General features: G+C 36.1%; 1 protein-coding gene across 8 annotated transcripts in view; it reads left to right on the forward strand.

Annotated features, from left to right (window-relative positions):
- Positions 1 to 15,722, forward strand: part of GTF2I (general transcription factor IIi) — a 93,125-nt gene that overhangs the window by 51,534 nt on the left and 25,869 nt on the right. For all 8 annotated transcript variants that reach the window (XM_012640308.1, XM_012640312.1, XM_012640310.1 and 5 more), the window contains 5 exons: positions 7,056 to 7,166; positions 8,461 to 8,526; positions 10,601 to 10,784; positions 14,583 to 14,641; positions 15,424 to 15,495. In XM_012640308.1, coding sequence (XP_012495762.1) covers positions 7,056 to 7,166; positions 8,461 to 8,526; positions 10,601 to 10,784; positions 14,583 to 14,641; positions 15,424 to 15,495 — 492 coding nt within the window. The remainder of the gene's footprint in view (positions 1 to 7,055; positions 7,167 to 8,460; positions 8,527 to 10,600; positions 10,785 to 14,582; positions 14,642 to 15,423; positions 15,496 to 15,722) is intronic.

The raw sequence follows: 15,722 nt of genomic DNA on the forward strand, positions 1-15,722 counted from the left end.
AAAAAACGAGATCCATTTATTTGAAATGTGTAGGGTAATTAGTGGCTCTAATTTCAAAAGAGATGTAGTGCCTGGTTTTGATTTTTTTTTTTTTAACCTTGAATAGGTGTCAGATTATATGATAAAGCATTACCAATTTGATTATGTTGAAAATAAGTATCATAAAATATTGTTACAAGTTATATTAGTGCATTCATTGGCAAGAATGCAGTAATAAACAGTTTTAGCTCTGAAGTCTGTATTGTCTTTAGGCATATTTGCAATTATGTTGCAAGAGAGAAAACAGGGTTTTTTCCTCAGTACAAATTTTTTTTTTTTTTTTGAGATAGAGTGTCACTCTCTTGCCTGGGCTAGAGTGCCATGGCGTCAGGCTAGCTGACAGCAACATCAAACTCCTGGGCTCAAGCAATCCTACTGCCTCAGCCTCCCGAGTAGCTGGGACTACAGGCATGCACCACCATGCCCGGCTAATTTTTTGTATATATTTTTAGTTGGCCGATTAATTTCTTTCTAATTTTAGTAGAGGCGGAGTCTCCCTCTTGCTCAGGCTGGTCTCGAACTCCTGAGATCAAACAATCCGCCCACCTCGGCCTCCCAGAGAGCTAGGATTACAGGCGTGAGCCACCGCGCCCGGCCTAAAGGGTAGCATTTTCTATGTCTCATATACACACATACTCACATGTACATATGTATTTCATATAGAAACTATATATCAACCATTAAATTGCTAAAATTTTTTAGCCATTAAGGAAGGTAAAAATTAAGCCTCAATATTAAGAACAAAAGTCAAATGAGAACTTACATGAGCATCTCTGGTTGATATGTATATACATATATTCTTTCTGGAAAGATTACTGCAAAATGGTAGATGCTATTTAAATATCCATAGTTAGAAAATTAAATTTTGGTATTCATAATAGAAAAACATATGGGCATTGACATACTGATTTATTTTTTCGTAAATGATGTGAAAAAACATCCCTAATGTGTTTAGTGAAAAAAAATTCCTGCCTCTCATCAACAAGACAAGGTTAAGAGAAAAGTATATCCATAGAATAGCCTCAGTTTTGTGTAGGGAAACACGTGTGCTTGGAAGAAAGGTGGACAGAGATAATTAAGATACTCCTGCTTGCCTGGGGATGACTTTATTTTCTCCTGTTATATCTTTCTACGTTTCCCAACTAGTTTATAGAAAAGAAAAAAAAGAACTTTGTCATCAAGTAAGTCTGTCAGATTTTCCACAGTGTTTTAACCTTGTTATCTTCATGTGGGGTTATGAAGAGGCTAATTTGACATTGATGCAGATGTTTTAATCTATACAAGATAACGTTACTTACCCATCGCCGGTGCTGTGCTCTGAAGTGTGTTCTTTATTTGTGGTGGTCCATTTGTACTTGAAGTCAGTGATAGACATTTAAGACTTACGTGACCTAGGTTTGGGAAACGGGCCTCTGAATAATGTGACTGTACCTCCCTCGATTTTGTAAACGCCGTGACTGCATTTTTGGACTAAGTCAGATGACTGTTAGGTATATTATCTTTGATATGTGTGGAGAACGTCTTACCTTAGAATTGTTTGAGGTCTACTGTCATGGAAGTGTTAATAAAGGGATTTCTTGTTGGTTAAAAAGAGGTGTCTTTATTGTGCACTTCTCTCTCAGGACATCGTTTCCCAAACCTGAGTCATTCACCTATGTTCATTCTGCTGTGGCCTAACCCTCTGTTCATTACTTAACCTAATTTTTTTCTTTAAATTGATTTTAAAGTAAACTCATTTTCTGATTAATTTTGCACCTTCCTAAGTCAACTATCTTTAAATACTTAAATTTTATTTCTTTCTCATATTTTGAAAGGTATATGTAAATATTTCCACATAAAATTGCTTCATGTTATCACACGTGGCCCACATACTAAAGTTGTTCCTGTGGATTTCATAGAATCTATGAAATTGAGGAGGTTAACATTTGAAAACTGTGTTTTTAATTTTTGTAGCTTCTAAGCAGTTACTTAATGAATAACCCAATTGTTTATGTAATAAAGTAAGAGTTTTAGAGGTGTTACATACTATAATTTGAATAATACTGTTTTATAGCTTCAGTATTTTAGTAGGGTTTGGAACAATTGGATTATCATTCATCCTCTGGTGATATCCTTTTTTGTGGAATTCATGTTGAGGACATTGGCAAGTTTGGCTGCTGCATATAATTAAAGACTACACTATCTATATGTTCACTGAATCATTCCACAAATACTGAGCACCTTGTATGTGCCAGGCATTGTACTAGGTGCTAACAATTTAGTAGTGAACAAGACAGCCAGATCCTTTGGAGTGTTTTGAAAAGAGGAGTGACAAGTTCTGCCCTTCATTTTAAAGAAACATAGCTACTATGTTGATAAAGACTGAGAGCAGCCAATAACAGAAGCAAGAAAACCAACCCAGGAGACTTGAATTATCCAGGGTGCAGAGAAAGGTGCTTTGGAACAGGTTGTTGGCAGTGGAGGTATTAAGTGATTGATTTTCAGTATATTTTGTAGATAAAGCCTTACAGGCTTTGTTGTTTGTAGTTTAATTCTTGTGTTTTTCTTGCACGTTACTATATACAGCACTCTTAGAATCTACATAATTGAGTAGGTTAGCATTTGAAAACTTTGTGTTTTCAATTTTTATAGCTGCTAGTCACTTAATGAATACCCAGTGGTTATATAAAAACAAGAGTTGTAGAAGAATTGTGTGTTGAATCCATGGATGAAAAAAACGAGATCCAGCCGGGCGCGGTGGCTCACGCCTGTAATCCTAGCACTGTGGGAGGCTGAGGCGGGCGGATTGTTTGAGCTCAGGAGTTCGAGACCAGCCTGAGCAAGAGCGAGACCCCGTCTCTACCAAAAATAGAAAGAAATTAATTGGACAGCTAAAAATATATAGAAAAAAATTAGCTGGGCATGGTGGCGCATGCCTGTAGTCCCAGCTACTCGGGAGGCTGAGGCAGTAGGATTGCTTGAGCCCAGGAGTTTGAGGTTGCTGTGAGCTGGGCTGACGCCATGGCACTCATTCTAGCCCGGGCAACAGAGTGAGACTCTGTCTCAAAAAAAAAAAAAAAACGAGATCCATTTATTTGAAATGTGTAGGGTAATTAGTGGCTCTAATTTCAAAAGAGATGTAGTGCCTGGTTTTGATTTTTTTTTTTTTAACCTTGAATAGGTGTCAGATTATATGATAAAGCATTACCAATTTGATTATGTTGAAAATAAGTATCATAAAATATTGTTACAAGTTATATTAGTGCATTCATTGGCAAGAATGCAGTAATAAACAGTTTTAGCTCTGAAGTCTGTATTGTCTTTAGGCATATTTGCAATTATGTTGCAAGAGAGAAAACAGGGTTTTTTCCTCAGTACAAATTTTTTTTTTTTTTTTGAGATAGAGTGTCACTCTCTTGCCTGGGCTAGAGTGCCATGGCGTCAGGCTAGCTGACAGCAACATCAAACTCCTGGGCTCAAGCAATCCTCCTGCCTCAGCCTCCCAGGTAGCTGGGACTACAGGCACGTGCCACCATGCCCGGCTGATTTTTTCTGTTTTTAGTTGTTTGGCCAATTTCTTTCTATTTTTAGTAGAGATGGGGTCTCGCTCTTGCTCAGGCTGGTCTCGAACTCCTGAGCTAAAACAATCCGCCTGCCTCAGCCTCCCAGAGTGCTAGGATTACAGGCGTGAGCCACCGCTCCCGGCCCCTCAGTACAAATTTTGAGTTAGGGGACATGTTGCTGACTTTTTTCAAAGGCGGTGGGTTGCCTTTAATACTGGTAGCATAACTATAATATATTCTTGAATAGCAGTTTTTGCATATTAAGATATTTTGAAATTTATTTTAAAAGCTTTTAATTTTGATTATGTAAATATTTTGAGTTTGGGCTCAAATTTGAAGCATGCAGAAATGTGTGTCTTGTTACACAAAAATGGTTGTTTATAATATTGAGACATAATGTTTATAATGGTAATTGGAATAGTGGTGCTCAGTGCTGGGCCTGATTGTTAGGGGAAATCCCTGGAGCTTTATTTGATGTTTTATGCTACAGAGAAGAAGTAATTTTGATTCTTTGTGGAGAGAATTTTAGGTCAGGTGTAACCATTTCCCCATACTTTCCTCAAAACCAATTAATTGCAGCAGTTACTGGAGAAAAAAATTGAGGGTGTAGTTACATTTATAGCTATTCTGATGACTGAATTCCATGTTCCATATGACCTAAAACACCCAAAGATTAGTTAATAAACTAATTTACAAAGTGGGTTTTTAAAAAATAGAATATGTGGTATGATATTTTATCACAAATAATTAAATTCATTTCTATATTCACATTTAATAGTTTGAACTTCATTATTTGTCACTGGGGAGAAAATGTAGCATCACCTGTATTTTTAATATTTTACAGTCTTTGTTAAATTATTTATTATATTAAACACTCCAGTAGATTTGTCTTTTTTCCTTTCTTTTTAAGTTTGACTGGATAAGCGAGGTCTTGACACTAAGGAAAATTTGTCCTGCCCTCTTCCCTGTGGCTTCCATCTTGAATAGTTTAGATTATGAGTGGGATTAGTCTGGTGGACCTTGTGAGTCTTCATGATATCGTACTATATTTTCTTTATCATTTCCTTATACTGTGTCAGTTTTCATGTTATGTAATTCAGTTAATGGTCAGTTAAATGATCTGTAAGGATATTTAGGCTAAATTAGCCTATAGGGGAAGTACTTTTGTTTTTGAAGTCACTGCTTAATGTTTGTAAAGAAATATTAATATTAAGCATTTATAATGATTTTACAACAGTCATAGGTGAAATGAGTATATTTTATCTTTTGGATACCAACGTAAAATTACTCTTAAGGGATTCCTAAAATCTGTCTGGAAGTTGGATAGTAGCGTTTTTTTATAGCATATTTTCAGAATTAAAGGCTAAACATAAATGATACCTAATGTGTTTTCTAAACTATTTCTACTTAGGTTGGAATCTTAATCTATTTATAGTGTCTTTTGACCATTTTAAATCCATATAGTAATATAAACCCAAATGACATAGTCAAGTTTAGTTTACTGGGAGTTTGTCGCTTTTAAATTTTCTATCAGATTTTTTTTTTTCTGGATTCGAACATGTTTTTCTACAGTGGCATTCAGCACATCACAATTTTTATAGTGTTGTCTGGGTGCGGTGGCTCATGCCTGTAATCCTGGCACTCTGGGAGGCCGAGGCAGAAGGATCCCTTGAGCTCAGGAGTTTGAGACCAGCCTGAGCAAGAGCAAGACCCCATCTCTACCAAAAATAGAAAAAATTAGCCGGGCATGGTGGTGCTCGCCTGCAGTCCCAGCTACTAAGGGGGCTGAGGCAGGAGGATAGCTTGAGCCCCATGAGTTGGAGGTTACTGTGAGGAATGGTGTTGCCACTGCACTCTACCCAGGGTGACAGAGCAAGACTCTGTATCAAAAACTAATTAAAAAATTAATAGTGTCATTAGTTGTTAATATGATGGCGTTTTTCTGAAATAGTGTCCCCTAAAAAAGCAGTTTTGTCTTTTCTAGTACATAAAAAAGTCCTAAAGTGAATTTGTCTAATATTGGTGACTTTTGTATCATTTTCTCCAATTGATTATAATAGTTAGTAAATAATTTCAGGTTACTATTGACATTATAGGAAGAACCTAAAGGCAAAAAGCAAAGATTGTAGTGTCCAGTTGTGTTCTCTGATGCCATAAGGGGAATGAGATATGAGTAATTTTCAGCTCCATTTAGGTTTTCCTTGACTGAGATACAAATACTACGTGTTAAAATTTACCTAGTGCTGCCTCAGGCAACATTATATAATATTAGGCCAAATTTGTGCTTCTCGTCTTATTGAGAGGCAACATGGTGGGCCAGTTGGAAGAGTTATACCCAAAGTCTAATCTCAGTTGCACCATCCAGTGATGTGACATTGTCATGAAGGCCAAGCTTATAAATGATACCTATTGTGTTTTCTAAAATGTTTCTACTTAGGTTGAAACCTTTATTTATAGGATCTTTTGACTATTTTAGTCTTTTGACTATTTTACTCCATCTTTTGATGGGGTATCACTCTTCCTCAGGCTGGTCTCAAACTCCTGACCTCAAGCCACCTTCCTGCCTTGGCCTCCCAGAGTGCTAGGGTTACAGGTGTAAGCCACTGCACCTGGCCCATATTTGTTTTTAAATAAGGATTTATTAAAATGGTATTTCCTATAATCTACAGATACTTGAGTAGAAATCTTAGTAGTGTGTTACCTGACATTTTTAAGGAATAGAAGACAATAACAATGGGAGCTTTTCTTATTTGATCCCAGATGTCCCTAATTCTAACATCAGAGATATTGAAGGATCACAGCAGAGTTGAGTTGCTGACATATCCACAAAGAAATCAGCACGGAACTCTTACTACAAGTGTCCTGAGTTGTCTATACTCTGTGCTTGAACATCTGGTTGCTCATTTATACACAGTTTCTCTATTGACTGAATCAACATCTGTTTCATAAATAATGTAGCCATTTCTTTAATCCCATTAAATTTGTATTTTGTAAAAGTATCTGACATATAGTTATCCAACTTCCATTGTTATGTATGCTTGAATTTTGTATAAACTTAAATATTTTTTCCGTCTAAGCTTTATTTTATCCCCCTTATATATTTGTATAATTTTAGGTGATTGTCATCATTAAAACTTTTTCCTTGAAAGTCTTAGTATACAGTTTTTGGCAGCTATTTGCAAGTTATTTGAGGAGAAGGGGAAATTTATAATGACACTTCAAATGAAGCAAATTAAATAATGAAGCAAGACAAAGGAAAATAAGCAATATTCACTTGAGCACATCCCAAAAGAACAGGAAAATTGTAAATGTAATGTGAAAAAAATATGCTGACGATTACAATACAGAAATAATTATTGATATCCACAACAGATTTAAAGCCCTGCTCGCCTTTTGAATGTTGAGAACTTACCTTGGGGTGCCTGTGACGCATTTGAGACTGTTCCTCCAGTAATGCCCATTTTCTTTTTCAAGATGATGATTATTCTCCACCTACTAAGAGACCAAAGACCAGTGAGCCACCACAGCCACCAGTTACAGAACCTGCCAATGCTGGAAAACGAAAAGTGAGGGAGTTCAACTTCGGTAAGTTTAATTAATACCCGGCCTTTTCCTTCATCAGCTTCTCAACTCTGTTACTAATAAAAATGTCAGCAGTCTTTGCAGGAACAAATGCTTTAAAATATATTACTGCATAATCTTTGGAAAGCCGGGGCCATTTTGAAGACATTGTTTAAACACAGTTTTGATAAAGAATAGGACATTGTATCTTCTGATGTTAATTACGGTTAGTTGACGCTAAATTAGTGTTAATGACTTAGTAATTCAGTTTGTTCTCTTAGCTTTAAGACCTTCCTTGAGAAATATTTCACCTCTTGGTTTTCTTTTTCGCTCTGTATGACTGCCAGCTGCTGATCTATTAACTCCCAATGGATGATGTGTCTTGTTGAGGGGACTAAATAAAATATTAGTGCCAAATTATGTTTTTGATCCACATTTTGAATAAATAGAGCATTTGGCTTGTATACATTTTGAAAATAGTGTTTTAATATTTTACCTCATCATAATCACAAGTACTGGATGTAAATTGAATTTATATATACATTAAATTTTTATATGTTTATAATCTTTAGCATTCTGTTTCAACTATATATCTTCTTTCTTTTTTTTTTTTTTTTTTTTTTTTTTGGAGACAGAGTTTCACTCTTTTGCCCGGGCTAGAGTGAGTGCTGTGGCGTCAGCCTAGCTCACAGCAACCTCAGACTCCTGGGCTCAAGCGATCCTCCTGCCTCAGCCTCCCGAGTAGCTGGGATTGCAGGCATGTACCACCATGCCCGGCTAATTTTTTCTATATATTTTTAGTTGTCCAATTAATTTCTTTCTATTTTTGGTAGAGACGGGGTCTCACTCTTGCTCAGGCTGGTCTCGAACTCCTGAGCTCAAACAATCCGCCCGCCTCGGCCTCCCAGAGTGCTAGGATTATAGGCCTGAGCCACTTCGCCCGGCCTTATTTCTAAACAACTATGACATGTTTTAGGAAGTTTCTGAAATGACCCCTGGAGACCTCTTTTTGCCTTCCTTTTGTAGTGTTTCATTTGACTGGTCTTTTCCGCCCTTCTCCTTTTCAGAAATTAAAAGGCTAAAAAGGGGTACTAAACTAACTTGAAAACAACTGTTAAAATTTCCCATCGAGATAAGTCAAAAACCATAAAAAAGGGGAAAAGTTCTTAGAAAGCAGTGAAATTATATAGACTGAGGTGGACTGTTAAGATGTACAATGGAGAAAATAAGTCATCATGTGTTGGTCATCTTAAGAACGTACCAGTGCTTCCACATAGGGATTTATTATTGAGAATCAACTTTCTTTCTCAATTTTCAGAGAAATGGAACGCCCGAATTACTGATCTACGTAAACAAGTGGAAGAATTGTTTGAAAGAAAATATGGTATGTCTAAACTGAAAAATTCTTTTAATACTTTGTTCATAAGCATTTAAGCAGTGGAGTTGCTTTTCATCATTGAAGGGTAACGCAAACAAGTCCAGTACTGCCAGTAGGTTGTGCCTTATACATCTCTCCTTGTAAGGTCATTTATGGTATCTGTCTAAATATTAGAAACATTGTTTGTTTCTGAATTACTATAAAGCTAAGGAAAAGTTTTATTTCTTTAGTTCTCAACTAACATTTCTTTTAAACTTTGAGTATGCGATTTTGGGGGATTTATTTGTTTACATACTGCAAAGTCCTGGATCTTGGGGATTTGATTGAAGATTTTCTTAAGTGATCATTTCTCTTAATCTGCTTTGTTAAATCCAGTATTCACTGAGATGCCCTTACTGACTCTACTTTTATCTTGATGCATAACTGAGTTTAAGTTAGACTTCAGATTCTTTGCCCTTGTACTACTCTAGTCCATCCTGTAGCCACCTTTATATAATGTAAGAAATAAGTACTTGGTTGTTAAAGCCTGATGGTGTGTGGCAAGTGCTTACCTAAAATAGCAGCAGTCATTGAAAAACATCATCTGTTTTGCTGTTTTTTTATGTGGGTGGCTCTTTATTTTGGAGTTAACTGGCAAGCTGTAAAATTGTGTGATGCACAGAATTTTAACTGATCTTTAAGTGAAGTTTTAAACATGATAAATCATATTGATAATATTTACTTTAACAAACTTGAAATGAATGTTTCTTACTTTATCATGAATAATAACCTACCCTCAATGAAAATCTAGGATTAGAGTAAATTTACTAATGAATTAAATAACTTTTCCATAGTGTTTTTAGTTATTTCTTCAAGGTTCTCTTAGTGTTTCTCCCACTTTGAAATAGTTTGCCCTTTTTGCTTTTTTTTAATAATTGGTTCATTTCAAAGCACAGTAAAGCATATGGAAGCACTGTCACATGGTGATTAGATCACAGACTGTGGGGACAGGGTGCCTGGCCATGTTTCTTTTCCTGTCTGAGCCTTGGTATCCTCTTTTGTGGTCATGAGACCTGAAGCTCTATCCTGAAGATTTGATAAGATAGTAAAGTGCTTCACATAATACATGGCATGTAAATACATAAAAATGCCTGCTATTTATATTTTTATTATCTTCTTAATGTAGTAGTATTCTGAGTAAAAATAACTTACTATTACAATAGTTTTATAAGTTTCAGTGCCTTTCATAAAGTGAAGTAAAATTTGTTTTTGGACTTATGTTGTGATGATTTATTAGATTATTTTGCATGTAAGAAAACAATGTTTACCAATCCTTGTGAAATTATAAGAACAACCTTCACATTTTATAATTTCAAAGCAATATTAATGGTAATTGCCTTAGGGGGAGGTATTTTCATTGTGATATGTAAACATGATATTCAGATATAGTGTATCAGTAAAGGACGTTAAATCTAACATTAATGTGTAATATGGTACACTTGAAACTTTAATACAAGTATTAATGTTCAGCAAATAGACTTTTACAATGCCAGCAAAAAAAAAAAAAAACTGTTCTTATGGGAGACCACTCAATTATATTTGATCGTTCATACTCCCCATGCTTTTTACTTTTTACTGCTGTTGTATTGTTTTACTTTTGGGTAAATAAATGTTAACAGAAATTCTGCAGTTCAGAAAAATCTTCTGCTTCTGTTATTTAAAATAAATTATTTTGTAAGGCCAATAATGGTTACACTAATGTTTATGTTTTCAAATTATTTCTCTTCTGTGTATACATGTATTAACTAATATTAACTGATATGTTCTTCTGGATTCATAATGTGGTTCATATTTCACTAGAAAGTCTGGCTATATCTATATTGCCTTAAAGTAATGATATATTCATTTCACTGTAGACTTCGGTAAACAGATTACTGGCATCTTTGGTATTTTTTTTAGTTCTTGTGTACTATTTTCTTCTGATTCAATTACAGTAACAGAAGTAAAGATCAAATTATGAAAATTAAAGAGCAATGCATAGTCAATTATTCTTTTCCAAACTGTGCTTAAGTAATATCCCTTTCTCTTTTTATCCTTAAAGCTCAAGCTATAAAAGCCAAAGGTCCGGTGACGATCCCATACCCTCTTTTCCAGTCTCATGTTGAAGATCTTTATGTAGAAGGACTTCCTGAAGGAATTCCTTTTAGAAGGCCATCTACGTATGGAATTCCTCGCCTTGAGAGAATATTACTTGCAAAGGAAAGAATTCGTTTTGTGATTAAGAAGTAAGACTCTTATACTTTTATTGAATTCCTGTTGGACTTTTGTCTTTGTTCTGATTAGTGCATCTTTTTTACTATTGACAAATATTCTTTAACTACTAAGGCTATATTTAAGTTGGAGTTATATGTATTTTTATTTTCTACTTTTGAGTCCGTCTGGGTTCAAGATTGCGTCAGTCATGCCAGAATTGTCTTTTGGAACATGAACACTGCCCATAAATGATTGGCTTGTAACTGTCATTTTCTTTACAATTTTCTGCTAAGTTTGCTAAATAAGTTTGTATCTATGTTTTGTTTTTAGGTCTGAAATTTTTACAGCATGTGTACCAATATGATTGTACAATTAAAAATAAATGAAACAGTGGAAGTTAGAATGGAAAGAAAAACTAAGCCATGTGGTGTAAATTTCTTAGCATTGGCTTTAAAAGTGTGTCAAGGAGTTCTTTTTATTTTGTTTTTTTAAAAAGTAAGTGCAGCTGTCAGAATTGGACTTCCATGTCAAAATGGTAGCCACATCACCCATTCTCATATTTTTCCTAAGATTGTATCAAATAACAGTAAAAGGTTTAAAAAACCAGAAGGGCATTTATTAACAGATTTCAGCAAAGGCAGATATAAGTGAACCTATTATAGCCATAAAAAAAGTATTAGGTATTCTCGTAAAAGGAAATAACTGTAGAATAGTTGTCTAGGAAAATTGAAAATATAATTGCTAAACTAAAATTTTAAATGGTAGGGCTTAGAAGATTGTCAGTTTGGTAGATTGTAATGAAGAAAGAACATGCGGGACATGAGAAAGGATATTTAGTCCTGATCTAGTGACATCTGACTAATAAGAGTTTCCTTAAAGAGAAAAGAGAAGGGAAGTATTAAAAATGAATGACAGGCCGGCTGTGGTGGCTCACGCCTATAATCCTAGCACTCTGGGAGGCTGAGGCCGGCGGATCGTTTGAGCTCAGGAGTAGTCCGAGACCAGCCTGAGCAAGAGCGAGACCCTGTCTCTACTAAAAAAAAAAAAAAAGAAAGAAAGAAATTAGCTGGACAACTAAAAATATATAGAAAAAATTAGCCGGGCATGGTGGCGCATGCCTGTAGTCCCAGCTACTCAGGAGGCTGAGGCAGGAGGATCACTTGAGCCCAGGAGTTTGAGGTTGCTGTGAGCTAGGATGACGCCACGGCACTCTAGCCCAGGCAACAACAGTGAGACTCTGTCTCAAAAAAAAAAAAAAAAAAAAAAAAAGAATGACAATTATTTTCTAAACCTAAAAAAGACGCAAGTCTTCTCCTTTGAACATGCCAAGCAGGATGAATGACCAGAAAGGAAAGATATATGCTAGTTGCACTTCATGAAGTTTTAGTACTCTGATGATAAAAGAAAAAATCACTAGGTTCCAGAGAAAATTATGAATCATTAGGTTCCAAGTCATTCATAAAGGATGAAAATCATCCTGACAGTAAACTCTCGTTGAGCAGTAATGGATCCGGCAACTCTATTAAGCAATTCTGTCGAAGTTCTAAAGAAAAATTATTTGGTTCTCATATTCTGTAGTCAGCCAACGTGATATGGAGGAGAGTAGGTAGCAGTTGGAATGTGTCCAGCGGTAGGTAACAAAACTCGTATTCAAATTGGCCTAATACAGTGGGATACTTACCTCAGACGGCAAGGAGGTCAGAGACAGGGTAGTGGGAATTGTGGTACCAAGGCTCTGTGTCTCCTCCAGACTCTTTTGTCCACGTGCTTATATAATAGTTTCCTTAAACTAAGTTGTGCACTGGATGCAAAGGTTCCAGGCCTCACAGCTAGACACATCTAGGAAAGAGAGTCTCAAAGCAAGAAAACCTTAGAATGTGGCCACACTTCTCTGGTTAGAATACATCAAGTGCTTATTACTCACCCAGGTCCAGGTGCGGGAAAGGCACCAGCATGGTGGGTTTAGACTGAGCAGAACTTGCCCCCGAGGGAGTGGGGGCAGATTCACTTCAGAAATACATAACGTTCATTTTTAAGCCACTCTTTAAGGAGTGAGTCTTTTTTGGGTCACGTGCATATTATAGCAGAATTTTAAACAGTTTACTGACATATGCTTGAATTATGAACAGCGAACTGGAAAACAGTAGTAGAATAATAGTTCCGTGGCCGGGCACGGTGGCTCACGCCTGTAATCCTAGCTCTCTGGGAGGCCGAGGCAGGCGGATTGTTTGAGCTCAGGAGTTCGAGACCAGCCTGAGCAAGAGCGAGATCCCGTCTCTACTAAAAATAGAAAGAAATTAATCGGACAACTAAAAATATATAGAGAAATTAGCCGGGCATGGTGGCGCATGCCTGTAGTCCCAGCTACTTGGGAGGCTGAGGCAGGAGGATCGCTTGAGCCCAGGAGTTTGAGGTTGCTGTGAGCTAGGCTGACGCCACGACACTCACTCTAGCCCAGGCAAAAGAGTGAGACTCTGTCTCAAAAAAAAAAAAAAAAAAAAGAATAATAGTTGTTCCGTTGGCACGGTGTTCACCTTCGTTACTCTTCATTACTCTGGTACAATAGTACCAAATGGTCTGGTGCTATTGAAATTGAGAAAGTGGGGAAATTAACAACCACCTTGATAACTGTTACCACCAAGCAAACTTTGTATCAGTAGTAAATAGAAGAATGACAGGATCTTTTAAGATTTAACTAAAGATAAAAAAGAATCCTCTAGATGATGGATAAGCTGCCCCACACAGAACAAGTTGTTTACACATATATTTTTTTAGACGCATTGTAGTTTAAAGTCTTAGTGGCCTCCCAGGAAATTGAATAGTATACAAAATGGACTTCTTCTGAAAGCTCGACACTAGCCAAGAACCATAAATAAGCATCCCTCTGCCCCCAATACATTGATACATTGTTTTAAGAACTCTGTACTATTTTATTAATGTGCTTGTTTTTTAATTCATTAGAAGTTTTGAAATTCATTTATTATTATTAATTAATTAAGAGATGGGGTCTCGCTCTCACTCAGGCTGGTCTCAAACTCCTGAGCTCTAACGATGCACCCGCCTCGGCCTCCCAGAGTGCTAGGATTACAGGCGTGAGCCACTGTGCCCGGCCTGAAAATCAGTTTTTAAAAACAAAATATTTAAGGAAATAAATTATTTTACAGGTTTTGTTCATGTTTGCTAATCTTAAAAGCACATATAACTTTGGTGTATTTTTGGATGTTTAAATAATATCCAAACATTTGGATTTGAACTTACCACAATGTCATTTATGCTTGCCATATCCTGTTTCAAGTATTGTCAGTATAGTGTACTCATTTATGGGAATGCATCTTTTACATTTAGCAAGAATGGATTTTTTAGCCATTCCCTAAAGGTCCATGTAGTTAATTTTTTTTTTTTTTTTGAGACAGAGTCTCACTGTGTCACCCGTGCTAGAGTGCTGTGGCATCAGCCTAGCTCACAGCAACCTCAGGCTCTTGGGCTCAAGCAATCCTCCTGCCTCAACCTCCCAAGTAGTTGGGACTACAGGCGCTTGTCACCACTCCCGGCTAATTTTTTCTATTTTTAGTAGAGACTGGTCCTCAGCTCTTGCTCAGGCTGGTCTTGAACTCCTGCCCTCAAGCAATCCTCCCACCTCGGCCTCCCAGAATGCTAGGATTATATTCCCAGAGTGCTAGGATTACAGGCGTGAGCCAAGAGCCACCATGCCCGGCCGAGATTGTCTTTTTAAAACTGGCTTTGATGACTAAATGTTAAACGTGAACTAGTGGTTATTACTTTGCTTAATATTGCCCAGTGAATATTTAGTACTTATTTTTACCTTTCAGACACGAACTTCTGAATTCAACACGTGAAGATTTACAGCTTGATAAACCAGCTTCTGGAGGTAGTTCTAGTCTTGTGTCAAATTAGAACATTGTTAAAATAATTATTTACCTCTTAAAGGAACACGGATTTCCTCTTTATGTTTCCTTCCACATGAAAGAATATGCTTTAACTATTAATTATACGGCATTACAGAAAAATTTACATTGTCAAATTTCTAATACTATAGAAATACAAACTCATTTTTTTATTAGCCTATTGTAAATAAATGTAAATATCGCATTTCTGGACAGAGAGAACTAAAAGAACCATGTTTTTTCTACTTTTGAGGTACAACATTTGTTATCTGGCCCAATGTATTCAATAGTGTTTTGAATGTAGAATAGTATTCTACATTAGTTGGTTAAATAATTGTTCATCAAATGTATATTATACATTGTACATGCAAACATAATTTATTTTATTGCTTGCTTTTGTTCTGGGGTGGAGTGGGATGGGGACGTGACAAAATGGGATTTAGGTCAGGATTTTTAGAAGAGGTGTAGGGGAGGATTGCCAGCACTGTCACATCCCTGAGCTCGTTATAGCTAAACTCCCTGCTAGCTGTTGCTGAGCACACTGACTTTTGCTGTTTCCTAACTTTAATGAACTTTGTTTGGCTCTTACTCTTTTTGTTCAGCGTTAGTGTTGTTTCAGTAATAAATACATTCTGAAACCTTAGAAATAATTTTAGTCACAAGAAAAGGAAATATAATGCTGCCTATTTTATAATCGTAATATTTAATAACCTAAGTTATTAAAGCCATAGAACTGAAAATGTTTGTGTATTTGTTACTCTTACAGTAAAGGAAGAGTGGTATGCCAGAATCACTAAATTAAGAAAGATGGTAGATCAGCTTTTCTGCAAAAAGTTTGGTAAGTCTGGTTTTTTTACCCCTCAACTAAAGTATATTACTGAATAATGTCTTTAAAATTTTTATTTTACTTTAGGAAAGTATTATAAATACAATGAATATGACTCACCTTCCGGTTTTCTTTTTGTTTTTTAATATGTACTTATTATAAAAACTTATAATGCTCTACAAGACCGTAGAGATGAGGGTAATGAAACCCCCATGTACCCTTCACTGAGTAATTTTCTG

Source organism: Propithecus coquereli, unplaced genomic scaffold, assembly GCF_000956105.1.
Source record: "Propithecus coquereli isolate 6110/MARCELLA unplaced genomic scaffold, Pcoq_1.0 Scaffold150, whole genome shotgun sequence".
In the NCBI taxonomy this organism is placed as follows: domain Eukaryota; kingdom Metazoa; phylum Chordata; class Mammalia; order Primates; family Indriidae; genus Propithecus; species Propithecus coquereli.